Raw genomic sequence first — 26,964 nt, 5'->3', positions numbered from 1 at the left:
TGATCGAATGGGGAGAGTGGACCTCATTAGCAGCAGATCCTCATTACGTGTATATTAAAGGAAAGCTTCAGTGGCGTTAATTGCTCCCTGTGAGGCTCTTATATCTCCTCCTGGGGGGGAAAAGAGGCGTTCAGGACATCGGACTTGTGAAAACAAGCCAACAGTCTCACCGCTCTCCAAAACTCCCACGTGTGATTCAGACGTATCGAAAAGGCCACTTGTTGATGGTGGGATGGAGACTGCGTTTAATTCCACCTCCAAGTGAAAAGCTCACAGAATTTTTTTTTTTTATTTCTTTGGATAAATAGTCTCCAAAAAACGACTGAAGTAGAAGGGGAATGTTTTAAAAAAAAAAAAAAAATCCAAATCAAAAGTTTGATCGATCACAGACTGAAATAAAAAAGATGTTATTCACATCGTTAATGAGCAGCTGATGTCGTGAAACCCACTTCAGACGATTGTTGGCTTTTTAGTTTTGGAGCTACAGTGAAGATTTCTGCTTTAAAAAGGGCACTTTTTTCTTTCTTTTTTTTACCTTTTTATGGAACAAAAAGGCAAGTTAATATTTTTCTTTTTCTCCCGGTGCTCCATTGTCTAAGTCCGATCTAAATGTTTTCCTCTCCTGAGTTTATGAATTGAAAGTTGGAGGGGAAAACGTTTTGCCAGGTGAATCTTTTTAAGGTCTTTAACTTTGTGGGAAAAAAAAAAATAAATCAGGAGAAAAATCTTTTTTTTTTTTTTTTTTTTTTCCTTTTCGGGACTTTTTTTTTCTGGAGAAAAGTTTTAATTCAATTAGTTGATAATGCATGAAAACTGCATGGAATTTAGGAGAAAAAAAAAACTTTTCATTTGTGAAACTTCAGAATAATTTATTTTCACATTTATGTATTTTCTTTCAGGAAGAAAAAACATTTTTTTTTTACAGATCAGTATGAAAACCAATGAAAATGAAATTCAGGACAAACTTTTTTGTGTGTGAAACTTTTTTTTTTTTTTTTAAGAATTTCCAAAAGAATTTCAGTAAAATTTCTGAGAAAAAATTCAGTAGAATTATTTATATATATATATATATATATATATATATATATATATATATATATATATATATATATATATATATATATTAGTTTCGAAGTAAACATTTATCACAGATGAATGAGAGGATTGAAAAAGACAGTAAAAACCGAGAATTTCCAAGAACAATTCAGTCAGGCTGTAGCTCAGGAGGTCGTCTAGTAATCGGACGATTGCTAGTTCGAATCCCAACTCCCCCTGAACCCAAATTCCTCCTGAGTATGAATTTGAAAGTTGATTTGGACAAAACTGTCTGTTACATGCTTTATTTTCTTTCAGGAGTATGAAAACAAGTGGAAAGGATAGAAGAATGTCAGGAGAAACTTTTTCTTGTGAAACTGAATGTAATTCTTTTTTCTTTCAGAAGATTTTCTGAAGCTCAGTTTCACATTTTTATCTCATTTATTTTATCGGCAATCAGATTCATCAGATATCTGCTCTGACACTCACCCAGGTGTGTGATTGGTTGACATGTAGCACACAATATTTACAGCATATACATGTAAAAATATGTGTGTCATTTACTGGTACCTCTGCTTTTCAAACATTAGTACAGAAACTTAATATCTTTACTTCTACTCAAGTCTGACCTTTGGGTTTCTGGGTAAAGTAGTTTTAGACACCTCAGCTGTCTAACACACAACAAACTGTGAAGATTAAAGACACTGAAGCTGCAGCATGAATTGGCATCGCCAGCCTCCGCGACAGAAGGTCGGGGAAACATTGGCAGATGGTTGTGCTGTGAAACATATCTAAAGGTCTTAAGACATAAAAAAAAAAAAAAGAGCTATTTCAGGCTCGTGTATCAGCTTCGCTCCAGACACAACTGAAGAAAGAAGAAGAAAAATCACTTGAAAGAAAAAGAAGGAAAGAGATCCGGTCAATAAAAACACACATCGTCAGCTCAAAAGTCAAAATGAACTTTATTTTTTGCAGTGTGTGTTATCAGTCACATGATTGATCATCATTATAACCTTATAAATCTACTTCATGTCATCAGTTAAATACCGCGGTAAATATGTTCGTCCTAACAGGTCGTACAGCAGAAACCTTCATCGTGGTTACTTCACTCCATGCGTTTTACAAACAGCTGCCAACGTTGCAGGTTTTTCAAGCATTAAGGTCGTTTTGTCCTTCAACGCGTCACTCTCGATACTCGGCCTGCTCGTGACAAAAAGATTATTTAATCATTTAATAATCTTACAGTAAAAGACAAAAAAAACAACATACAATTCAAACATTAGTGTTCAGTGAGTAACGGTGGTGGAAATAGTCTGAAATGGCAGCGAGGATCTACGACCTCTCTGGTTGGCTTCCGCCAGCAGCAGCAGCAGCAGCAGTCGTAATGTTGTGAAGGTTAAAAGTCTAATCGCTCAAGCTGATGGAAAGTTTAAGGGAACTTATTGTCGGAAGATAGGAAACATTTCTGGAGCTTCGCAGCAAAATGGCGTTGTAGTTTTTAATCCAACACAAGTGAAGGAAATGGGGAACAAAATGAAATAAGTTATTAACGCACCGAAATCTTCCCTGTAGCCGTGAAGCTAACAGTGTTAGCGCACATCCAGATGAGGTGGGTGCAGTTTTTTGGGATCCTGGGGCTTCTAAAGATTTGTATCACATCATACAAGCTGTATGGATCCATTTTAACTCCCGAGATCCCAAACTGATTTGAAAAGGCGTTAATTACACCCTTACGTTGACCTCAGAGCGTCTGGAAACCATTTCATGTTGTACTGTCGGTTGTTGTGTTACATGTTTAAACCTCCATCTATTGTAGTTGTTAAGGAGAATTGCTGCAACACTGTTTTGTTGTTGTGAAGCTCCGGAAATGTTTCGTGGACTACAAAACTCCACCCGACTTCCCATCGGCACGAGGGCGACGAGGACTGAATTCTACAGTAATTTCTGGTTAAACTTTTCGTTTACAAAAGGTTTAAGAAAATGCGTCCATCTTAAATCGTGAAGTTTTAAAACCCATGCAATTACTTGTGAGTTAACTGAATTCCCCAAAAGTGTGTGGCTGCAGAGTCGTCATCTTTAAAAACATGCTCGCTGTAGAGGTCTGAGGCTGCCGGACTGGAATAGCTGCTGAACTGAAAGAGGATAAGTGGCAGCGTGGCCTTTTCCCTTTGAATACTTATTCACTTAACTCATCTCTAATGGGCTCAGGACGCACAGCTGAGCCACTGGCTGTAAATAGGCTTTCACCATTGAGCTTAACACAAATAAATACAGCACACACACACACAAACACACACACAATATGCCCACACAATATGCTCAGTCACCCTCACATCCATTTCTGTGCAAATGCAATAGTTGTTGTGCAAATTCTTGGATATACCACACACCCTTACACCCATTTATGTATTTATGTGGAACTGCGTTGAACGTAAAAGCCGGAGCGTCTAATGTTTATCCCTGAAGGAGTTTTGTTCTCTGTGTTCTTGTGTTGCCAGACAAAAAAAAGGTGAAGGGGGAGCATATAGCTGCCCTGTAGAATCAATAAGTGTATTTAAAAGCAGCCGAATCGTCCTCCTGACTCGACCACACTGTTCATATACGATCACAGCAGGAGGGGAGGAAGAAACGCACCACCCTCCACCGACATCTCTTGTTCTATTTCCACTCCTATCGCCCCCTGCAGACATCTTCCTCCTCTGAAAAAAAAAAAAAGCAATCAGGCTGAGAACAGTTTCTCCTGTAAGTCAGCCAGCAGGGGTCAAGCTAGCTCTTCTCTCAGCTCCCATCATCGGGAGCCGCGGTGGAGAGACGGGCGGTTAATTTCCTCGCTCCCGTGGAGAAGGCTGCCGGCAGTGTTTGGGAACTGGATGACTTGTTTGAGTTCTCTCCCGTCAGTTCTCCACGTTGGCCCTGAGTGAGCGAGGCTTGAGTCTTTGGTGCAGCCGGTAGTCCTGGCTGGCCGCCCGTCGCAGGGGAGCCGGAGAGTTGAGCTGAGGGTTGGTGAGGCCCAGCGGCTGAGTCTTGTTGGCTCGCGGCAGCGCCCTGCTGCAGCTCACGGAGCGCCGGTCTTCCCCGCCCGACTGGGACTCCAGCTGGGCCTCGCACAGATCCAGCAGCGACGCTACCTGCTCCCTCATCGGCAGGGATTTGAACCTGCGAGCCGCCAGGTGAAAAAAGGCTTCGACGAACGCTTGCAGACCCATACCTGAAAAAACAAAAAGAAAGTGTGGTTGAGGTGAGGCAGGAGAAACACATGAAATTAAACAGTTGTTAAAGTAATAACTGTATTTGGTTTGAGCAGGTTAACATTAAGAGATAAATTTGATTCATTCCCAAATTCATTTCGTGTTGAAGCGTTTCCATTTAAGCTTTTTGCATCATAAATTTAACTTCATGTTTTCAATTTGCATTATTTGAAATGTAATAACAGCCTCTCGGAGTCTCGTAGTGTCGTAAACTAATCTTTTAATTGTACTTCTTCATTTTCTGTTTGGACTTTTAAATTAAGTTGCGACTGAAAACATCTTGCATGCAGAGGAGCGCTCAGAAACTGAGCATGTCGACAGGTTTGTTAATGTTTTACCTCTTATTTCAATCTTTTCTCTTTTATAGTTAGATAACGTCTGTGCTGGTCTGACTTCTGATCTGACTTGTTTTCTCTGCTGTGTTTCTGACTTGAGAGCTGGTGGGAAGTTTTGCCAATTTGCTAATTTTTTCCAAAATTGTTTTTTTTTTCCCATCTGTGAAAATGTGAAAAAAAAGTTTTTTCTTCAGTGAGACAGAGAGAAAAAAATCTTCAGGGAAAAAAAAATGTCACAGTGAAAAACATTTCACATGAAAAAAATATTTCACATAAGATAAAGATACTGAAGTCAGGGATGTGTGCATTGCTTTTGCATTCATCTACAAATACTGACGTGTAGTTTTACATGCTGATAATGCAAGAAGTTAATATTCTGTCCTCTGAGCTGAATTTTTACCCCTAAACTCTTGTTATTCTCAACCCAGGAGAGAAGAGAGAGAGACAAATGGGCAGAAAGCCGAAGAATCCATGGAGTGAAAAAGAAATGAATGAGATGCCAACTCACACCGGACCGACAGGGTGAGAGAGCCGGTACGTAATTTGCTTCGGAATTATTCGAAATTATCACGGATCGCGTGGAGAGTTTGGTGCAGGACTGCATTTACATACATTCCTTCACGTATCCTCTGGAAACTTTTCCCCCGCGCTCCAAACTAAGCTTCGTCAATAACAATTCCACGTCTTTTCTCGTCTCCGTGCAAATCCTCCCTCGCACACATACACAGAAATAACAGACTCCGACTTCAGTCTGCCTGAATACGTATGAGCTCATTCTAAATTCAGCCCACAATCTCCTCCGTACAGGCCCTTCCATCCTGGTCCATGTGATCTCCATCCATCCGCTTCGCCTCGCAAACACTCCTCGCGAAAGGTGCAAAGTCTGAATAATTCATGTCGGATACTCTCTTTCGCTGTCACATTGTGATCTCAGCTCATTTCAATTACGGAAGCACAGTGTCAGAGGGAATCTGACAAAGAATGACATGCAATTATCTCCGAGCACATTATTTTGTTCCGAGTCTCAAGGATACCCGGCTCTCTGTCCTCTGCATGCTGTTTCTTTGTGAGTGTTTTGTTTTTCGCAAAAGGTCTGCGTAGGTATGTGTGTCTGTGTGTGTGTGTGTGTGTGTTACCTGCTTCTCGAGAATCTGGCGTCGATCCAGACCAGCGGCGTGTGATGTCTATGTAGAGGATGTCCACTGAAGCCATGGTGAAGTTACTGTTGCTCAGCTTGCAGGTCCTAAAAACAATCAGAAACATCGAACATGTTGGTCCACGTGTTAAAGCTCCAACTGAACTCATGTTTCATTATTTCATTTTTCCAGGTAAAAACTATGTCGTGTGCGTGTTTCTTCTGAATGTATTCTTCTTCCTCTTTTTTGGGGGGCAATATCTGAAATGCTCCATCTCGTCTAAACAGGCTTGAGGGGGCGGGGGGGGGTCTGGGTTTGATTGACAGCAGCTGGCAGGCTGAGCACCAGCAGGGGAGCACAAGCCAAAATAAACAAACTTGTGCTGTAGCTTACATGTCACGGGTTGACAGCGTGTTATAAAGGGTGTTGAAGAGGAAGGACCACAGCAGCATTTAAAGCGGATACGGATAAATCTACTTCTAGTGATATTTGCAGACAAGTTTTTCTGATCGCGTTGTAGGTGCTTGATGAAGTTATTACCTCACAGCAAAAAAGTCAGTATCCTATTTCAGGGTCTGCATCCTTCAAAGGACACATCTGAAGGCCAATTACATCACAACCTCGTGTGAAGGCTGTCTCTTTATGGAGGACGCACCGCTACTACACCATTCACATATCCCAAGATTCTCTGCGCACCCGAAAAAGAAGAAGGAAAGAAAGAAAATGGCGACATCGTGCGGCGTAGATTGTCACTTCGGTGGGCCTGGGCGGCAGAAATCGTGACATAAGGGTAAAACATTCGGTGACGCAACCAGGAAATGGTCCGAACGGCTAGACCGTCCCATTTAGCAACGTTTGACGCGACGCCCTTCAAAGGTCTCGCCTTCTGCAGCTCCTGCACTGGGATACAGCCAGTGAGCGATGGTGCCAGAGGATTACCCCCAAAACGGCAGCGGAGGATCGTCATTTACATGGTCCTGTGAAAATCAATCTAAAAAAAATACAAACCATAATAACTTTAGCGTTCTTTATTTTTGTATTTTGAGTCTTTCGTATTCCACCAAATCATGTTGTATGCAGATGATGACGTCATTATGTTCCGTGACAAGGAGCGGGAGCAAAGAGGCAGGCTGATAGATCGAGAGGATTTGTAGTTTTGAGCGTTGAAAAAAAAAACCCATCACAGTAAGCAAAAACACCAGTACTGGTGCTGGCAGAAGCAAACAGGGATCAAACAAATAAAGGATTTGTACCTGATGAAGGTTCGGAAGGCTGTGGGGCCCAGACGCATGTTGCCCTTGACCCCGAGGAAGCGAATGAACAGAGCTGCGATTCGCTCCACCAGCCGCAGGTAGTTGAACTGTTTGGTGTATTTGGGGTAGACCTGCTTCAGACACAGCGAGGGCAGGGCGGCTTCGTCCGGGCTCCTCTCCTGTATCTCTGCCTCCAGGGGAATCTCCTCCCCGTGTTCAAACCCGGCAGCCCTCGGTTGGGAACTTTAATCACAGAAAACAACAGATTATTACACATTTTACAGCACCGTTTTTCACTGACAGCGTTTAATTTATTAGCACTGTTGACCGGCCATTTAACCTGCGCCACTGGAGATTTAATGACCACAAAAGTCCCTACGTTCACTGCTTTTTGTGCTGTCCAGCATAAAGGCTGAGTAATGGCCTTTAAGCCCTGCAGCACTGAAGCACGAGACCATCAGGCCAACCCAGAGAGCTTTTGTCAGCCGAGCAACATCCGACTACCTGAGGTAAATAAAAGCGCCAAGCTTTTCACTTGAGTCTGCACTTACAATCTGTCTTGGCAGGAGAATCAGGAAGACTAATGTTGTATGAAGGATAAATGCTCCCTTTTCTCTTTTCACTGGCTCGTCTCATAGGCTCCTGCAGCCTTTTTACCGTCTCTGCTTACATCAACAACATTTAACTGCACCAGAAGCAAAGATGCATCCACATGCTACAGGCTTGCAATAAGCTTATGATTCTTGTGAGCAGGAAGTTACTTCTGAAACTGAAAAATGACTCTTGTGTCACACAGCCAGATGTTAAAGCCACAGTGGATCTGTGCAGGTGTTTCACTCTGCATGACACATTAGTGTGATGTAAGCCTCTTCTTGGACAAAGAACCCTATTCCACAGCAGCCACTGATGGAAGCTTTTAGAGGTAAATTACCGGGTTTTATGCTTGAAATGTTAACGAGGCAGATTTATAAAAGCACTTTTCAGTCAGTTAATTAATGTAGCCCAAAAAAAGTCCATCAACCAAAAATTGAGCTCATCACTTTCCTGTGGCACAACGTTGGTCAAGGGGCCCCACGAGAGAAAGTACAAATTTGGTTCCAAAAATTAAAAGGTCACATATTACAATAAAGTTTCTTCTGGTTGTCGTTTCCTCATTTCCGTTTTGGGGGCGTGGCTTAAGGCAGAGGCTGTATAGTTGTGACACCACAAACTTACAGAAGTCTCCTTTGACGGCAAACATTTCTGAATTTTGTCTGTGTTTTTATTCTTTCACGGTACCTATACAGCGCATAGTCCTTCTTTATATTCAAATCTCACATTCCAGGATATAGGGGGAGAAGAGGGGAAGAAAATTGTTTGAAAAACATGTTTTGGTGATACAGAATACAACTTTCCTCCATTCACTATCATTACTAAAGGAATAACTGTGAAAATATGGAACACAAACACACTGAGGAATATATTTGTAGCATCAGAAGTTGGTCCATTAGATCCAATAAAAATCAAACGTACCCTGATGAGTTCTGCTTAGATTCTGTGTTTCTCAACAAAAGCCATTGGGTCTATTCTCTGGGCTTTAAAAACATGCTGAATGAGTTTTCTACCTCATTTTCAGAGCATAGCTTCTGTTTTCATCCATGTTGGCTGGATTTCAATCTCTTTCTTCCTGCATTTTTCTGGCATATTGCTACGATTCACAACGCTACAACCAGTCGATGACTGGAATAGTATAAAACCTTTGGCACGTCTCTCGCCGCCGGCTATCCCATTGTGTATTTCCTGTGGGAGATATCAATTCTCATATAAAAAAGAATGGGAGCAGGGCGTTCTGTGCATTTTTACCCTCATAAATGTGTGAACATTGTTCTTGATTGAGATCTCCCTCCCTCTCCTGTTTGCTATGCTGCAACGGTTGCTGTTGGGCGAGGCCGATCCCTCCTTTATCATTCTTATTAATTCACAGAGTTGAGTGACCTCAAATAACTTCCATCATGAGCAAGAACTCATCAGGCAGAATAAGTGAAACACCTGTGCCGGTGTGAAGGGCCTTTCAGGAGGACAACTCCTACGGTCAACATTTCCATTCAAACGCGACGACAAACGCACAAAGTCACATTCCCGTCAAGGGGATACAGTACCGCTGACTTTTATGAGGCAGTTTCTTTGTCCATGAATTAGTAAGCAGTGTGAATGGCACAGAGAGAGCACTGCTGAATGTTTAATAGAATCAATCATCCCTCGGCAGACGGAGGGACACCACCCACGTCTATTTAGACAGGACGGGCTCGGCTAAAAACGGACACGTCTTCTGGAGAAGCTGACAGCCGGACAGACAGTGAAGGGAACATCTCCACACACTCCCAGCAGACGGAGGAAGAAAAATGATGGAGTTAAGGCGAGAGGGTAAAAAGGTGAAGAATGGCAGGTTATTAAAAAGACATACAGAGGCCCGGTGCCAAATGTTAGTTGAGTGTATGCGAGGAGGACTAATTCAGCTGTCATTAGCCTGCACGAATTCTATTTCTGGCCTCCCGGTGAATAATTTGACAAAGCCTTCGCACACTGTCAAAAGTCCTGAAAGGTGCTAGATGTGTCATTGAAAGGAAATCAAATCTGTCCACAGTGATCTCCATTTCAGAAATCTAAATCTTTTTTTTTTTTTTTTTTTGTTGCCTGCGCTCTAAGAGTATGAGTCATTCCAAAACACACAGACACAGGAAGCAGTCTCCCACAGGTAACAGTAAACCTTTTGTGTGTGCAAATGATTTGAACGCCCACTTCTGTTCTCACTCCACAAAATCACAAGAATCAGAAAACGTTCAGCTGCTATAACCAATTTATTTATAATAACAATGTATGAAAAAAAAAGGCCATGGGAAAATGTAGAGAGAGCCGTTAGAATCTGTTGGTCTCTCCAGGTTTATGGAGATTTATAGACAATTTCTGGTCATTATTACGACAGCTTAACACTTTTCGGGTGCAGCAGGCAGATGTCTCCAGTAAAAGAAGCTGGAAGAGATCCACTGGATACGATTAGCTTCTAAATAACAATGTAAGCAATTAAAGAGAAATATATTTTCCTCAGGAGTTGGTAGAGACCAAAAATGGAGCTAAAAGATGGTAAATATTAGACTTAAATTCATCATCCAGTAAGAAACTACTGCCATTACAGACATGGATAGTGTGGGGTCATGGGAGTTGTTGTCACATTATGTTTAGTCATCTACAGAATCATCTGATGTTAACCTCACAAGTTAGAGCTACGGCGACCAACTTAAACTCACCTACCTTGAGTAAAAACTACAGGCTTCTGAAATTAAACAAGAAACGTTTGGGATAATGTAAGTCAACAGCTCAACAAAATATTTAAACAAATGTTTTTTTGACATCTTAGTGCTCTGATATTTTCATTATTATCATTATGATTATTATCGTCATCTTTAAAAGGTGCTGTTATGTCAAAGTTGTGTCTGAAACTTGTAATTGCTGCCCTCAAGTGCGCCTCCAGAAAAGAAAACCAAAGTTATTGTAGGTTTGAAATGGAGGCTGTGAATCTGTTATTTTACACTTCCACAATAACATAATAAGAAAATGTCTCACTCTGTGTGTTCCAACCTTAGTTACTTATGACTGCACTCAGATCCACCTCTGCACGTGTTACTTCTTTTGATGCACATGATGTTTTTTGTTTTTGCAATCATGTCCCTCGCACTGTATTTTAAAAAAGGTATGTGCGCCTGAATTTCAGCTATTTGTTCTCACCCACACACACACAGACAAACACACACACACCTCTCATAATGGCTCATAAATCACCCTCAGAGACATCATACAGAGGATTTATGAGCTGGGTGCCAGAAGTATATGTCTGAGAGCCACTGATAGAATCGGACCCCCCTCCTCCTCATAATTACCCACTTTTATCCATTTTCCTCTTTTTCCTGACATTTTCTTTTCTCTCTTATATAAGCTCTCATCCCATCTCCTTTAAATAGCAAAACACCATTTTCTTTACACAGCTCTATATTGTGCGCCCGGTCAGTCCTCACCTCTCTTTCACTTCATCTTGACAAGTAAAATTCATACAGGAGTGACTTCAGTTTAAACTCTGAGCTCTGAATGACTGAATCCCATCCATTCCAAAGCTGAACAGCTGTCCGCTACCACAACACGAGTACTTTTACTTGCTGGTAGACCATCTGTGCAGCAAACAAATGACTTAACCTCCCGTAACGATGTTGGAAACAGTCTGGTTGTGCTGTCAAAGACTGCTTGTTAAGGACTTTAAAAGTTTGCTGAAGAAAAAAGAAATCAAATCAATCCTTTCTCATTGAAATACATTTGACCTGAATGTAAATCTATGCATGTGAATGTCAGCTTCAAGCTTCAATCTGGCATCCGTGAGATGTATTTTATTCTGTGGTAAGTGAGGCATCAAAACTGAAGAAATGTCAATCCAAAGACAGTCTGGTTGTTCAAATTCTCATCTTTCTGTCGTATTTCCTGTAATCAGCCAGTGAAGTTAAAGCCCAAAAGAACTCTGTCTGGATGTCTGACACGTTCATTTTGAAGTACACTATATAATTTAAAAGACCAAAAGCATAATCAATGGATCAAACTGCCATGACGACCCCAATCCAACCTTGTTTCGATTTTGGGGCATCAAAAAGAAATTAGGTAACCATAGCAGCTAAAGAGAATAGAACGTGAGAAGCAGAGAGAGTGAGAGTGAGGACAGCTGAGCCCAGCTGGGATCTGCACACCGCTGCCTCCTGTGAGGACACACTCGCTGTGAGATCTCTCATCAGCAATGACCAAATTCTGCTACTTATCCTAGTTCCATAATGCTGTTTTTAATATTGTAACGTACTGTAACGAATGCAAACAGGCAAGAGGAGAGGAGAGTGAGAGTTGTGAAGTCAGAGGCGGAGGTTTTGTTGTTTGGGTTGGACACGGAGGCTGCACAGGTTTATGTTCATGTGCATGAGGGGGGCGACATTTTTACAAAATACTGCTGGTTCTGTTGGGTTGGCATTTCAGATTTGATGCCTGCAGTGCACCATAGGTCAATTAGCGCTTTGAGAAAGTTTAGTCTTTCTCTCTCAGAAATCATATTTTTCGGGAGAAGTTGTGCATTTACTTTACTTTGACAATAATGTCGGCCTGAATATAATCTGACAAGTACCGAGGAACTACAGCTGTCAAAGATTAAACCGGTGTTTACAATCATTTCAGCTTGTTTCTCCTCGATAAATTTAAAATAATGTAAAATGCAAAAGATTCAACATAGGAAAAATATTCTTGATCATAAATAATGATATACAGGTTGCATCTGCCTCAGCGTGGAATTAGATGATTGATGACTTTGATTGATGACTTTGTTGGCAGCAGTGATGATCACATTTTCCTGAGCACATCCAATCTGAGGACTAATTGAATAAATATTAGTTGTAGCTTGTCGGGACATAATTGGCATATCATCCCCACTAAAGCACAAAACTCAGTCACTATCTGCAACACTGACACAGTCCCCTGCGACCGCAACCTGACATGAATACTAAACCTTTATGTTTGTGAAGAAAACATTTGAAATCCTGTTAAACCACAACAGAATATTTACCACAAGTTAATATAATCATGGCTATAGATGGGTTTTTCCAATATTACAGCCCTAGTTTGTGGTAAGCTGTGTATTGTAGGAGGTTCAGCTAACAGCTGCTAGGGTCCACTTTCTATCTGCAATTACTGATGAGCCGTAACATTCTTGTTATCACTAATCAATGATTTGTATTATTTAATAGCAGAGCACTGGCTGTTAGCCTCTAATCACAGGCCTCATACACCTGCATCTTATTACCAGATAGACTGCCATTACTTGCAATTTGATATCATCATCATTCAGAAGCATTTGTTGTTGTCATTGCTCTCTAAAAATATTACTGCTCGACTGACGACTGATTCAGATTATTTCCCTCTCTATAAAGTTTACGACTTTATTTAACATTTCTGTCTTGCCTCGTGTCAAGTTCCTGCAAACATGAAGATACACGAGACACCGTAACTCTCACGTCATAAACCCTGTCCTTGTCACTGTCGCCGCTTCTCACCCTGCTTTATAGACACCCTGAATTATATCTTATTAAAGATGATGCACCTTGCTCCAGTCTGGACTTAATCCTCTTTTCTCCACGTGGCTGCAGACGATAAACATTCTCGCACACCAACATATTTTTATAAAGATATTCTTCCACTCCCTTAATTGGCTTTAGAGGGGGCGTACAATTTAGACATCAGGTGTCTGTTTGTGTTTAGAACAGAGCGGTGAAACAAATGGAGGTATTTACACACAGAAATAGTCCAGATGATTTACAACGCAATCAGTCGGGACGTCATAAATCATTGGAAGATTATTGTCTGTGTGAGTAATTGTTCAAGCTCAATAATGAATGGAAAGGTATAAAATTATAAAGCTCTGGAGTAACCCTCAATATCTGAGGTCCCAGTCAACATAAAATGTATGAGGGACATTCAATTAAAGGATTATGGGTCTCTACAAGTATTAAAACAGTATCTAAAGGTGTCTTAAATTATGCTCCACTGTCATTTATCAACTGACAAGTACAAGGTGTGCTTCTGCCTATTCCAGCTGGATGAAAATATGGCAGGAGGAACGAGGATTAAACATATCGTAGGCGCATTATATCCATATAATACCGGTCATGATTATAATAAGTAGGTATTATCCCAGAGAAGACGGTCCTTTCACTTCCAGAAGAAAGCAGATCAAATATCTGATATAGAAAATAAAGGAGGGGACGGTGGCAGAAGAGAAAGTTTGAATCAGTAAATCTTATTGTCATAGAAGAAAAACAGATTTGAGGGCAAAAAAGAAAAAAAAAAAAACCCAAAACACTCTAATGATAGAGAAGATTTATTGTCAGGCACCACGCAGGGCCAGTCAGCCTGAGAAACTGAGCCGCCAGACTTGAACAGTAATGTGTGAATTTCTACCGCGGCTCAGCTGAATTGAATTTTTTCCATTTAACAGGCTTATGGGGAGCTGTTGAGTGGTACAGAGCTGGGCTCTGTGGACGGACGGGCTGAGTAAGATATCATGCCCTTAGAAGTGGACTCTTAAGACCAGCAGACAAAGAGCAGAGGGTGTACGAACTTGAGCTTCAAACTCTGTGTGTGTGTGTGTGTGTATACACTCACACTGGCTTCCTGTGGGTCGGGTCCATAAGGCGCAGTGTGTCCCTGATCACACCCACTTTGACCTCTTTGTCAACTGGACTAGGAACATATTCATAAACCCCTGGTGCCACCTGAAGGAGACATGAATATGCATTACAGCAGAGTGAATAATAAGGATAATAATTCTGCGATAATAGTGATGCTGACATCCTCTCTTACCTCCTGTTCATGTTCTATTCTCATACTGGGGTTGGAGTTGACCTCTAGTAATACTGGCTTCAGGTTCTTCATCAGCAGGATGTCAAACCCTAATATCTGAGACACAAACACATCCTAAATTACATACTCTTGTATTTTACAATGAAGTCAACGGTATAACAGTGGTGTGGCCAAATGTTCCCATTCACGTGAGTCAGATTCATACCAGAAGATATCAGTTTAGCTCCCAACAATATTCCAACCATGCAAGGTACCTCAATTAATAAAGTACACTTTGTTTTGAAGGTCGAGTTCATGTACAAAGAACAAAGTGAGGCGACAATGAGTCTAAATAAAAGCTGTTAGAACAACAGCTGAGTGGAAGAGGTCCAGATAAAAATAAAGTTAGTTTAAAGTCTCTATTTAAAAACTTGACACTTCAATATTGGATCCTGAGGTGAAATTAACAACTGGGGAACATCAGTCAAGCTTTAGCTCTGCATACTTATTTAAGTTAATTAGAATGGATCCTGACACATTTTGGAACATTGAACATAAACCTAAGAACACCTCCATGTTTTTGTTTATATTTTGGAACATTTGCATCATGAGAAGTTTTGCAATGTCTATAATCACCTACTGCACTCTTGGAGAGAAAATGTGATGATTAAGAGAGAAGATATGAGTTATATGGAGTGTCTTATTATATTATTTGTAAACAGATTTATGGACGTTTATTTTCCTGTACTGTGGAAATCATGTTGTGACTGTACAGATAGAATTGCACTGACTTTGGCAGTGCATGATGTGTTTGTGTTTAGGTTTATAACTCTCAGATGAATACTTATTAGACGTTAGACGCCACTAAGCGTGGGAGTCGAGACCGCTGAGACTTACTGATCCATCAGAATTGTTTGCCTCAGAGCCTTTTGTTTTGTTTTTTTTAATTACGTCCATGTGTTGGTTAGTTGGTTTGTGAACAGGATTAAACAAAAACTACTAAAATGGATTTCCATTAAACTTGGACAGAGGATGGATCTCAAGCCAGAAACGACCACATTAACTTTTCATGCAATACTTGATAAAAGGATGAATCAGGGAACTTTTTCTTGTATTCTTTAACATTGTAAGATAAGTTGATTTTTACCATTTTCTTGATCTTGATGAGAAAAAATCAGCCCCATTTCGGGAGCTGCTATCTGTGAGTGAGTACAAACGGGGACTGTTGCACTCTACTGCCATTCTAGGTCCAGACTTTTTTTTCTACAAAACAATCACGTCCAACTCATGTGTCTATCCTGCTAGAAAGGAGAAGGAGAGGAAGAAAAAGTCTAAAGTTTTGCTTCATTTCATAAAGAGAGACTGCAACAGTAATGTCTATAAAATCAAGTAAGGGTCTGAAACATTGGCTTAAAATCCAGGCATGCCAAGAAGATCACACACAGTCGCTACAGCTCTCAGGCTCCAGCCGGCTCAACAAAAATTAATCCATAGGGGGAATCAATTAAGAATTGTGCTGACATGCAGAATCAATAGTGGCATTGGCATCTGACACTAACCTGGAAGCAAGTCGGTCCTGGTTTGCCAGGCGGTATCTCAGCCTGATAGTACACTTTAAGTTCAGGCACCACGGCGATGACGGTCTTGATGACAAGAGCGATGATGTCCGACCACACCTTCTTGATGTCCACGCCTTTAGCTGCCAGCCTGTACAGCACGCTGGAGAGCGTGCGCTTGCTGCCCGTGTTCTGGCTGTCGGAGTGGACAAAGTTGCCGCTGTGGACGTTGAGCGAGTAGTTTGTCAGGTGCATGAACACATGGCTGAGATTCTTCTGGCTTGGTTCCTACAAAAAGCAGAATAAAAGTCACCTTAAGTATCTCTGTATAAAGAATGAGTTCATGTTTCATGGCATCACAGCACATAAGCTTCACGATAGCAGCTGCATGGCTACCTGGTAGGGCTCGGTGCAAAAACGCGTCAGGCCTTCCTTGGCAATATAGATCTCCAACGGCTCCAGGGACTTTATCAGCACGTAGAGGCGGATGTCAAACTTGAGCTTGTCGATGAGTAATGGCTTGTGGATGTACTCTTGCACTACCCCCTGTTTGGCCTGTGAACCCGCCATGAGCTTCAGGTCACTCGGGTCACGGATGAGGTAGATGCCGTCGCCCTGAGAGCCCCCGTCAGGCTTCACGATGAAGGTCGGATTCACTGTGGCGTCGTTCTCTTTCACCATACGGATCTACAGCAGAGGGGGGAGTAAGAGAGGAAAGACTGTTATCAGGGTTGAGTGGTGACAGAAACATGTATTTGGGATTATATAATCGATACAGTGAATGGTTGAGTAACATGACATATGATAAAAAAAAAGTCACTGTTCATCTTCATAATGCACTAAATAACAAGTTAATGAGGCTTGTTACATGGCTTCTACTGGGCAGAAGGCATTCTTATTACGTTGTTTTTCTATAGAGTTGCTGTACTATGACATAGAGAACATCTTGAAACTCTTTCTAGAGGGAAGCAGTGAACTACATTGAAGAGAAAAGTGATATGCTGGTGCCCCCTGGTGGACATAATGCACTTTTGCATGTATATTTTGCCTTAGTTTAGAAGTTTGGCCATCTGCCCATGCAACTACGTCACCAAGTCAGATCAATACTGAAACCTGAACAACAAAAAACAAGACTTAACAAGGTTCTCTTCTTTCTTGTCTCATCAACTTTCCTCCTACATTGATGAACATGAACGCACAAATCTGGACAAACGCTTTCGTTGTCATATTATTTACGGCTGGTTGGTGAATGACACACTTGATAACTGATTTCGACATCCTCGAACGTCGTAGTCAACAAGCGAAGAGCAGCTGATGTCTTACTCATTCTTCCCCCTATTCTCTTCACGGCTCTTGCTCCCTGTCATGTGTCTACACTCGCTCGGTTCTACGTCTCCTTCACAAGATTCAATCATGTGTTAAGGAGTGCCAGATGACCATAAAGGGTAATATACAGAAATGTCTTTTCTCCTCAAGGAAAGTGACCAATGAAGCGTGCACATGTCAAGAATAAAACAGGTCATATTATTATGCGAATACTGGTGCAATGGAACAAAGAAACGACTGTATAGACTCCATAACTTCAGTAACTGTGACGTTTATTGGTTAAATATAACTAATACTGAACACTGAAAAGAAGCACAGCGACAAACAGAAACAGTGTTGCTGTACTTTTCCGAGCTTCTGGCCATTTTGTCCAGACGCCGACTGAGTCACGGGTATATTTTTTACTTATGATGACATTGTGGGAGTTCACCAACGCATGCTTCATCTTTGATCACAAGACAAAATATGATGTTTGTTCCAAATGTATAAGAGCAGAAATGGGAACAAAAGTCTTTATGTTTTTTACCTCTGGCCAATTATAATGGTCTGCAAAAGGAAAAGACCTGTTTTTGTTTGTGGTTAAATAAATCACATCAGCACTGGCTGCCTTCTATTTAGGTGTTCCAGGTTCATGGCCATGTTCTTACACATGTTGGCTTAATGGTGTTTGTACTGTCATAGTAATATTATTAGCAGCATCTACACTTATGCTGTTGTTTAAGTCAAAGACTCTACATTAAATGGCCCCATTGATGACTTCTAATCATTTATTTTTCAGCATTGTTGCATTTGTTGTATTATTTTTCTGGTTTATCCTTTGCAACTTTCTGCCACTCAGTTGTCTGTTGCAAAATAGAAATGTCTGACGTCAGCACCAGAAGAAACAAACTCATCCACTGTTGTGCCGTGTGAGTAGCAACAACCAAAAAACACTGGAAAGAAGTAGGGATACACATTATGGTTTGTTATAAGTCTATGCCGCCACCCTGTAATTACCTGCTTCTACTGAGTTTATACCCTAGAGTTTATGTCAACCTGAGGGAAAGAAAGACTAAGTGTAGTAAACAAAGAGGGATGATTTGATCCACTGTAGCTCTATTATGATACACAAAGACTTCTCTCTCTGAACCCATATGGAGCGTGTTTAGCAAATTATATCAGTGTTGTCTCCTGAAATTGTAAAAAACTTGATGACATGTTTAGTTTGATCAGCACTGCATGGCTCCACCGAGGCGTGGCAGTTTGACACCGTAAGCACAATGGTTTCCACTTCTTCTTCCTTTTCTTCTCCATGTGTATTAGCAGACCACACACCAACTTTAAAGGGGCATAACAACCCCTAATGTCCTTGAATTTGTCGATACTGTGTGTAGTAATTTAATGAAAGCAATTTGGCTTCATACTATCAGATCAGCACTATCAGATTAATAGCCAATAATCTCAATTTCCCAATACTGGGCAGACACTTCATCTGACTGATATTTGTTGAGCATCCCTAGAAAAATGTGTGTGTATTTACTGGAGATGTAAAAGCAGACTGGGCTGACCGGACCCCAACTCAGTGTTTGTTACAAAGTTTTGCAACTACACAGTACCTGCGTGGAAAACTGCTGGTACTCCTCAGGCAGGATCCAGGAACGGGGATAGAAGTCGTACTCTTCTGGGAACAACTCCTGCATAGTCCGCACTGCCCGGCTCATGTTGATCTTCCGCAGCATTTCAATCATCCCTGCAATGCACAAAGCACCGTTTCAGAGATTCAATAAACGCAGGACACTGCACTTTGAAAGCAGTTTTTAAAAAGGAAATGATGTTCTAAGGATATATAACTGATGCATTTAAATAAGAACAAGGAGAATACCAGTGATGTAGACTTGGAGGTACATTTCCTACCAGCATAATCATCTCTAGATTCTCAAGTTGATTTTTGCCATGGTATGAAAAGGTTAGCGTTGGAGCAATGAGGATCAGTAAGGCTTTAACTAAATCCCTGCTGTTGTGATTACAGAATACTGAGTACACATGAGGTACTCCGAGCTGAAATAAAGCCATCACTGCATCCGCACGCAGGTTAGTAGTGTTACTGTAGAGCACCTAACATCAACAGAAGGTCGAAGGAGAGGTACCTGGGAACTTGTTGACCTGCCCTGAGACGATATTTTCATTGTCATGGAAGGAAACGCCGTGCCAGTAGATATCACAGGCTGCTCGTCGACCCAGAGGAAACTGGAGAACAGGAGAGAGAGAGCAATGAAAGGAGGGAATGAAACATGATCTTCAAAAATAGCAAACCATAACAAGATTAGTTTAAAAAAATATCATCTGTAAATGAGAAGGCGGGTTCATCCGTTCGTGTGACTCAGGACATTGGCAAGTCCCTTAGTCATGTCCTTCTGGTGAACGCGGGGATAATCTTGCCTAAAGATGGTAGGCAGTGTGTGTTGTGTTGCTATGAGCTGGAAAAAAAAGAGACAAAGTGATACTATAAAAGGATTTAGAGAGCTGGGAAATCCTTCTGGCTCAAAGCAAAGATTTTGTCCTCTACACCTCAACTCGCAACACATATTCTACACCACGTTGTGATCTAAAGATATCAAAGCAGACAGAAGAAGTGTGCGCTAACTAGTACATCAACACCTATTAAGGCACCTTCCACGATTTGATTTCTCCCACATGTAGCTTTTGAGATCTATCATATTAGTTTTTTTTATGTGCACTCTGCCAAAAATCTCCCGTCAACAAGTTTCAGCTTTTTGATAAACTGGGTTGATTCTGAATTTACAAGCACGCTGCCTTCCATGAATCAAGGTCATCGTTTGGGTTTTATCTACATGCAACACATTGGATGTTTTCACTGTGTTGATGCCTCAATGCAAATTTGAGCATAAATCACCCACATGCTGATTCCCAGTAAGTCTAAGCTCTTACTAATTTAGTTAACTCGCTTATCTCAAAATCAACCATGTGCCTCAGGGAGGCATCTGAATTTCTGGCCATATCTGGGTTCTATAATCCTGAAAATAGTACATTTTATCACTCCCACCTGGTATTGTCAATACTAGTTTCAGAATTCAGGGTTTTTTTTCACAGCCACTGGGTTGGGAAGCATGAACTGGACAACAATTACTAATCATGTTAGCCATTTTCACCTGAGGCTAACGTCTGCAGTCATAAATAACAACTGTTAGAGCAAGCCCAGCTAATTAGCCAAGATCTGAGGAGGCGCTGTCAACTTTGCCTTCCAACTCTGAGCGTCAATAAATGCCTCATCTGTGAAAACTATATTATTGTAGATTACAACAAATCTTTAGTGGATATGGTTCGACTTCCGTGGTTGTGATACCATCATCCTCTCATGGGAGGATTAACCCTGTTACAGGGCAGCTTTTTCTCCTCTGATTATATGTGACTAAGATAATCAGCTGACTAAAGAAAATATCCTGACAGCGTTGTCTGTGGGGGACTGAGGATTAAGAATGCAATCTCCATCACCTCCTGAAACTGATATGAATAATGTATCTGATTTTTTTTTTTTTTTCCTCATTGGCATCCAGCTCATAGTTAATTCATAACATGACACAGCTCATGTCTGAGTTTCAAAACATCAACACCGAACTGGGAGGAACTTCGTCAGGGAGTCTATGTTTAACTTTATGACATCAGGACTTTATATTGAGCTGTATTGGAAGGTCAGCGGCTCATCGTCACCGCTCCTAAATTCTACTCTCATGCAACCCAGCCCACTGCCAAGCACCGGGGTAGATCTCTGACAGAGCTGCATCTCATTAATGAGTTAGCCTGTGAGCGTGTGAAACAGGGAACCCCTGCTGGACAGCCAAGGCCTGCTATAAATACTGCCACCAAGATGCCAGTGTATAAGTGTCTAATCGCATGAAGGAAGGAGGTCCAATTAATGAGTAGTTTCTGGGGATAAGGTCCGAGAATAACTAGGTCTGAGAATAACCGTCTTGTGTGTAGAATGGTCATAGATGGAAAACAGTTTGACTTGTAAATGAGAACACATTGCTCACTTAAGTATTATGTATTTAATTTTATCTACAAGTGAGGATTGTTTTATTATCGTTGATTATTTTTACGACTAATTCATTAAACGTTTAATCTGTATAAAGTATAAATAGGTTAATGTTCGGATACAGGACATTTCACGTTACAGCTTATCTGTATGCATCCAGTAAAAAGCATTTTTATTCTTATTTATTTACCCTTTTTTCTGAATATATTACAAGGTTTTTCCTCCCTTCTGAAATTAATATGCTTCAGTTTAAAACCTAAGCTTAGTCTGTAGGATCCTAATGAAAATACCAAGTCTGTGATTACTGCAGTTATTAATCTAATTTTCTGTAGCTGTCACTCAGACCCTCAGGCTTTCCATTCTCTCTCTCGCTCTCTGCCTCAAAGAGGACTAACGCTCGATTGGATTAAAGGAGCTTAAGGCTAATCATTTCCTACTGTTTAAGAGAATGCCATATGCTGAAAGTCAGCCGCCTCTCAGGCCAGAACACACTGCAGATGTCGACACGTAGTAATGTGGATGTAAACGGGACTTAAAGCCGAAAGTTTAACAAACACAGGGAAGAATCTGTATGTTTTTTCAAGGCCAATACTAATACCAATAACAGATATTTGTAATATACATTGACAGTAAAATATTAAAACATTGGTGTCAAAATTTAGAACAACCAGTCCGGCATTTGTTGGACTTTTCACTCCACTATATCTATTTGATAAATTAAGTTACCAGTCAGTTTACAGATTCAGATTATGCAGTGTTGATAGGATATTATTAATGATTTGTAACCAGTCAGATAGTGTTGGGGGTGGGACACTCGGTGTGACTACAGAATGGTGACTACCAACAGAGAGCGGCGGCTGCATCAAAGCCGAAGTAGTGCATCTTTAGATTATCAGTAATTTATTTGAAAGGTGCAAACAGCAGAATTTTAGATCCTTCCATCAGTCTATCCCTCCTAAAATGTCCTAATAAACTTCCCAAATTTATATCCACAACTTGTATGTAGTAAAACTACTTAACTGCTCTGTGTGTTACAACTGGAAAAAGGGATTCTGATCAATAAATATCAATTTCATAACAGAAAAACAAACAGTGCACAGCTACTGAGTTTCAGCCCCCTCAAAGATGTTGACAACTACTTTCAAAATGGCAGAGGATCTATAGCGCCCTTGACTCTGCAGGGGGTGGACCGGGAGGACAAAGCCTGGTCATGTATAGACTTTCTGTCTACTGTTTCCTATACCAGACCTGGGAGGATTTCAGTGTCACGGTGTGGTCATGGGTGATAAGTGGTGTCTTTACTCCACCTGTCCCGCTTGACACCTCATGCATAATGGAGACCACGTTAATAATGGCTGATGGCATGTATTACTCGCATCACATTCAAACTGACCAGATGGCGTTCGTGGCCCGGGGCCTGGATCAATTAGCCTTCCCATAAATGTTTTAAAAGTTGTTGCTTTTCCTAGAACAACTTTCATCCACATCCCTCTTCTGTAACTCTAAACATTAGAGGCATGCATACCGACACTGTCAGGATGTGGCTGGATTAAAAGGTGAGCTACTACTTAAAAGTACAACAACCGGCTTTAACTGGTTATGAAACACACTGAGTGTAAAGAGTTCAATCAATAACTTTGATAGAAATACCAGGAAAAACAATCAGCAGAAAAGTTTGATTATTTCCCTTATCGATTAATCTGCAGATTATTTTCTCAGTGTATGGTTTGGTCTATTAAACATCTGAAAGCGGTGAAAATGCCATGAAAATGTTTCTATGGCTCGAGACGGAACTGCATCTAATGTTTTAGTTTGTCCAAGCAACAGTCCAATACCCAGAAAATCTTTAATTTACTGTGATGGAAGCTAAAAAAAGGCAGACAATTCTCACGTAATGTGCAGCAGTAACTCTGAAATGTTTAGCATTTTTTCTAGCTTGAAAAAATTAACAAAATAAATCATCAATCATAAATGAATCATTTGTCCGTTGATTAATCAACTGATCACTCCAGATTTACTCTAAATATGTGGTCACAGAAAACAGTGAAGGCTGTAGAAGAACACCTAATAATACCTCGAAGATATGTGCAAGATTTAGATTATGCAAGTTATGCCCACATTAACAGGATTGCACATGAATTCAGAACATTCAGCTGAAGTGTCTTCCACTTGTCTTTTGGAAACCAGTCCCTCACTTTATCACTACCAAATCTTCTGTCCATTTTCGGAGAGATCAGTTTGTCCACTTTCAGTACTGTACGATAAATAAATCACTACAAATGGCTGCCTGACTGTCTGAAAGTTGCTGCAGCCAAAGCTTTTTGCTTTGCTTTGATCAGCCATTTTCAGAGTTTGAATAACACAACTATCAACTGAAACATATTGCTTTGTGCGAGTTTAAATACTGCGTAAAGCAAACAGATCACTTACAGATACTTTAGACGCCTACTTCCACTCAAATTTAATTTCCTATTTAAAGCTTTGTGATTCACTTTCTGTCAGAGATACTGGCTCTCATAAAATGTCAGCTGTTTGATAACCAAGAGAAGAAACACACGTCCAAACTGTTACATAACTGCGCCTGAAGCAGATAGAATAGGTTTTTCAGTGAGAGGCTGGATAATGTAATCATTATCAGATTGATTTGAACCCCGTCTCTATCATCCAGTACAGTAATGTTGCTTATATGATGCAGCAGTTAAGATATTTTTGTTTTATAGCAGTCCAGTAAAAGTTAGATTATGGTAGTGCTATGCAGATTGTTATTCTTGTGAGAACTGTAAGAAATGTGAACTCTTGGCCTTTTCTTCTCATCCTGTTTCTAGCACAGAGTCACTCCAGGCAGCCGCTGCTTACATGTGACCTCTACGACCTGAATCTGACTCATCACACCTCTGTGGAGAGAAAATGTAAATCAGTGAAAAGACAAAAGACTTGTTTGTGAAGGAGATTAATGTCTACACTGGCTTATAGCCTACAAACATGAAACTCATGGTCATATCATGAGGAGGATTGTGCTAATAAGAGTCAAGCACATGCATGTTTTAATTATAATTTGATTTAAAAAATGACTTACAGAAACATTTAACTGCACCACTGAAGGAAAAAATGCAAACTCATGGTTCTTCACAGCAAGTCAGTTCTTTTTATTAAATCTGCCCTCAAAATGTACATTTATAGGAGGTCTTTTAATAATAAATCACTTATATCAATTTTATGTGCTTCAATTATATACTATATAATTTCTATTTATATTGTGCTGTTTTTATCTTGATTATACTTTTTCTGCCCTCTTTTTCTTTTATTGTGACTGGGAGTACTGCGTCTGTCTTGACCTGTTAAGCGCTTTATAACCCTGATTCGAAAAGTGTGATTCAAATAAAGTTTATTATTGACATATTAATAGCACAAGTAGAAACATAAGACCGAGGTTCTCATCTATACACATTCGTGACCAACGCCCAAGCTGAAACACTTGTGCAACGAGCAGCTGATGACAGCGATCCTCTCTGGATTAGAGAGGCCTTCAGTGTCATGTTTTGTAAAAATAAACCTGCGCATATGTCATTCTTTTCTCCATTACTCAGTTAATTGTTTGGTATACTTAGATTATATACACAAGTGTCAGAAAATGGTGAAAATGTCAATCATTGTTCCCAAAGGTCAACACAGCGTGCTCAGATGTCTCCTTTTGTTGACAAGCCAAAAGATATTCAGGTTACTATCGTAGAGGAGTGGGGAGACCAGAAAACAGTCACGATTAGAAAACTAAAAAGACTCAAACTGATTAATCAACCAGCTGAATTGTTTGGCGATTAATGTGACAGTGGATAAGTAATCGATCAGCCAGTGACTGAGTAGTTTTCCTCCAAGACAAACACAGAGAGAGAGAAGGAAGCTTTCATGCTGCTCACCTCTTTCCACTTCAGCTGCTTGATGCTGATCTTCAGTGCCTCTAATGAGGTCTTGGCTTTTGCAGTGTCAACCGTCACTGGCCTCCTCTTGTTCGCAAGTTTGACTTCTGGGATGTTCTTGGACGGATGGATGCTCACATAGTTCCCATTACTCTCCGACTTGCCCTGCAGGATCTTGCCAGTCCCTCTGATGTGAAGTGTCCGCTCATGCCCGAGTCTGTTCAAGTTCTTACCACCAGCATGAGCAGCAGACCCGTGCAGTGACAGCTCCTGGAGGTGTTTGCCACAAGAGTTCTTGTCATCTTTTCCTGGCCTGCTGCGACTTTTACCCCTTTGTTTACAGGTGATGGAGGTGCTGGACGCATCGCTGCCGGCTATGGTGATGCTGGAGGGGTCTGGGGAGACGGGTGCCTGTGGAGGAGAGGACCCTGGAAGCTGCTGCTGCTCCACCTCCTCCTCCTCCTCCTCTTCCTCCTTCTCTGCATCCTCACCGAATGACCTCATCTGCTCGAGTTGGACCCGAACTTTCACATAATCATCACCCATCATGCGAAACGCTATGAGTGACGCCGCTGGGCAGGGCACAGTTGTACCACAGGGTGCAATACTCCGGCAAGCTAACGTCAGTCTGAGATAATGTCGCGGGCATTGCTAGCTTAAAAGGCTAATTAAACAGTAAAATCCATAACGCCCCAATTGGAGTGAGCGCGAGGGGAGCAGACTGTGACGATACGTTAACGGCTGTTTAACGTCTTTTTTTTTTTTTTATCAAGCTAATAACAGCTCAGGCTAAAGAATTAACGCTGTAGCTAACGCCGTATGCCAGCTTGCCACGATAATTCAACGAGCAACTTCAAAAATGCTAGCGGCTCTGACGAGCAGCCGTTGACTTATGCTAGCTGCTGCTTGTCGGCTAGCTACCAACCTGACATTAGCCTGGGAAACTTCATCAAGCTAGGCGACATTATGGCTCGGTTCTGCGTGCCGTTGACTCACAGGTGCCGCTATCTACTTCTCCGGGGCTGACAGGACAAGTCGTGATGATGGTGTCCTCCTCCTCTCTCTCTCTCCCTGTGTGTCTGTTGATCAGGAGCAGCGGCTCAGCAGCAGCAGGAGGCAGAGCTGCCTGTTGTCCAGCCTCCATCTGCTTTGAGCCCAGCTGATGATGCCTTTTCGAGCTCCTCGTAACTTCCGACTTCCAAGAAGCTACACTAAGCGCTACGGCTAAACATTTATCTATATATATATATATATATATATATATATATATATATATATATATATATATATATATATATATATATATATGAAGTGCTCTGGTGATGTTGGTGAGATGTGAGTAAAAAACAGAATCTGATTCGTGCCTCATGGTTTTTAATGTCGGAAAAAAATAACGACTGTAATCGTGTCAGATTCTAAATTTACCATATTAAGACAACATTATACCAGTGTGTTAATTCATCTGTTGGTTTTACAAGTGGTTTCTCAGCGTTGTAATCGTGCCAATCCGGACTATTTTGCCTTTTAAATCGGCATCTATTTACAAGATGTGCTTATTTCCGACAGCACCTGAAGGCAACAAGGGATGCCAGGTTTTCAGTGACCATCTATTATTAGAACAAAGAATAAGTCAACACAAAACCACCTGACAATGCTGATTTATTAATAGGCCAGCATCAAATGGTGATGAGCCTGCATGATGACAAGTCATTTATATTAATTGGGTTTAATAAGAT

The 26,964-nt window shown here is 41.0% G+C and overlaps 1 protein-coding gene across 3 annotated transcripts; it reads right to left on the bottom strand.

Annotated features, from left to right (window-relative positions):
- Positions 1-1,973: 1,973 nt before the first annotated feature.
- Positions 1,974-26,454, bottom strand: ttll11 (tubulin tyrosine ligase-like family, member 11). 3 transcript variants are annotated; one of them, XM_037117284.1, is made up of 10 exons: positions 25,229-26,454; positions 19,408-19,507; positions 18,877-19,010; positions 16,352-16,642; positions 15,959-16,243; positions 14,421-14,516; positions 14,223-14,332; positions 7,008-7,250; positions 5,755-5,861; positions 1,974-4,243 (listed from the first exon to the last, which is right to left on the bottom strand). In XM_037117284.1, the coding sequence occupies exons 1-10, from the start codon at positions 25,775-25,777 to the stop codon at positions 3,930-3,932; spliced, it is 2,229 nt and encodes a 742-aa protein (XP_036973179.1). In that variant the 5' UTR covers positions 25,778-26,454; the 3' UTR covers positions 1,974-3,929. The 3 variants fall into 3 exon arrangements, with proteins under 3 accessions (XP_036973179.1, XP_036973180.1, XP_036973181.1); XM_037117285.1 differs by having other exon boundaries at positions 26,154-26,454; XM_037117286.1 differs by having other exon boundaries at positions 26,225-26,454.
- Between the last annotated feature and the right edge of the window lie 510 nt (positions 26,455-26,964).

The sequence above is a fragment of the Acanthopagrus latus genome, chromosome 12, assembly GCF_904848185.1.
Source record: "Acanthopagrus latus isolate v.2019 chromosome 12, fAcaLat1.1, whole genome shotgun sequence".
NCBI classification, from domain to species: Eukaryota; Metazoa; Chordata; class Actinopteri; order Spariformes; family Sparidae; genus Acanthopagrus; species Acanthopagrus latus.
This window is presented reverse-complemented; position numbering and strand designations above follow the sequence as displayed.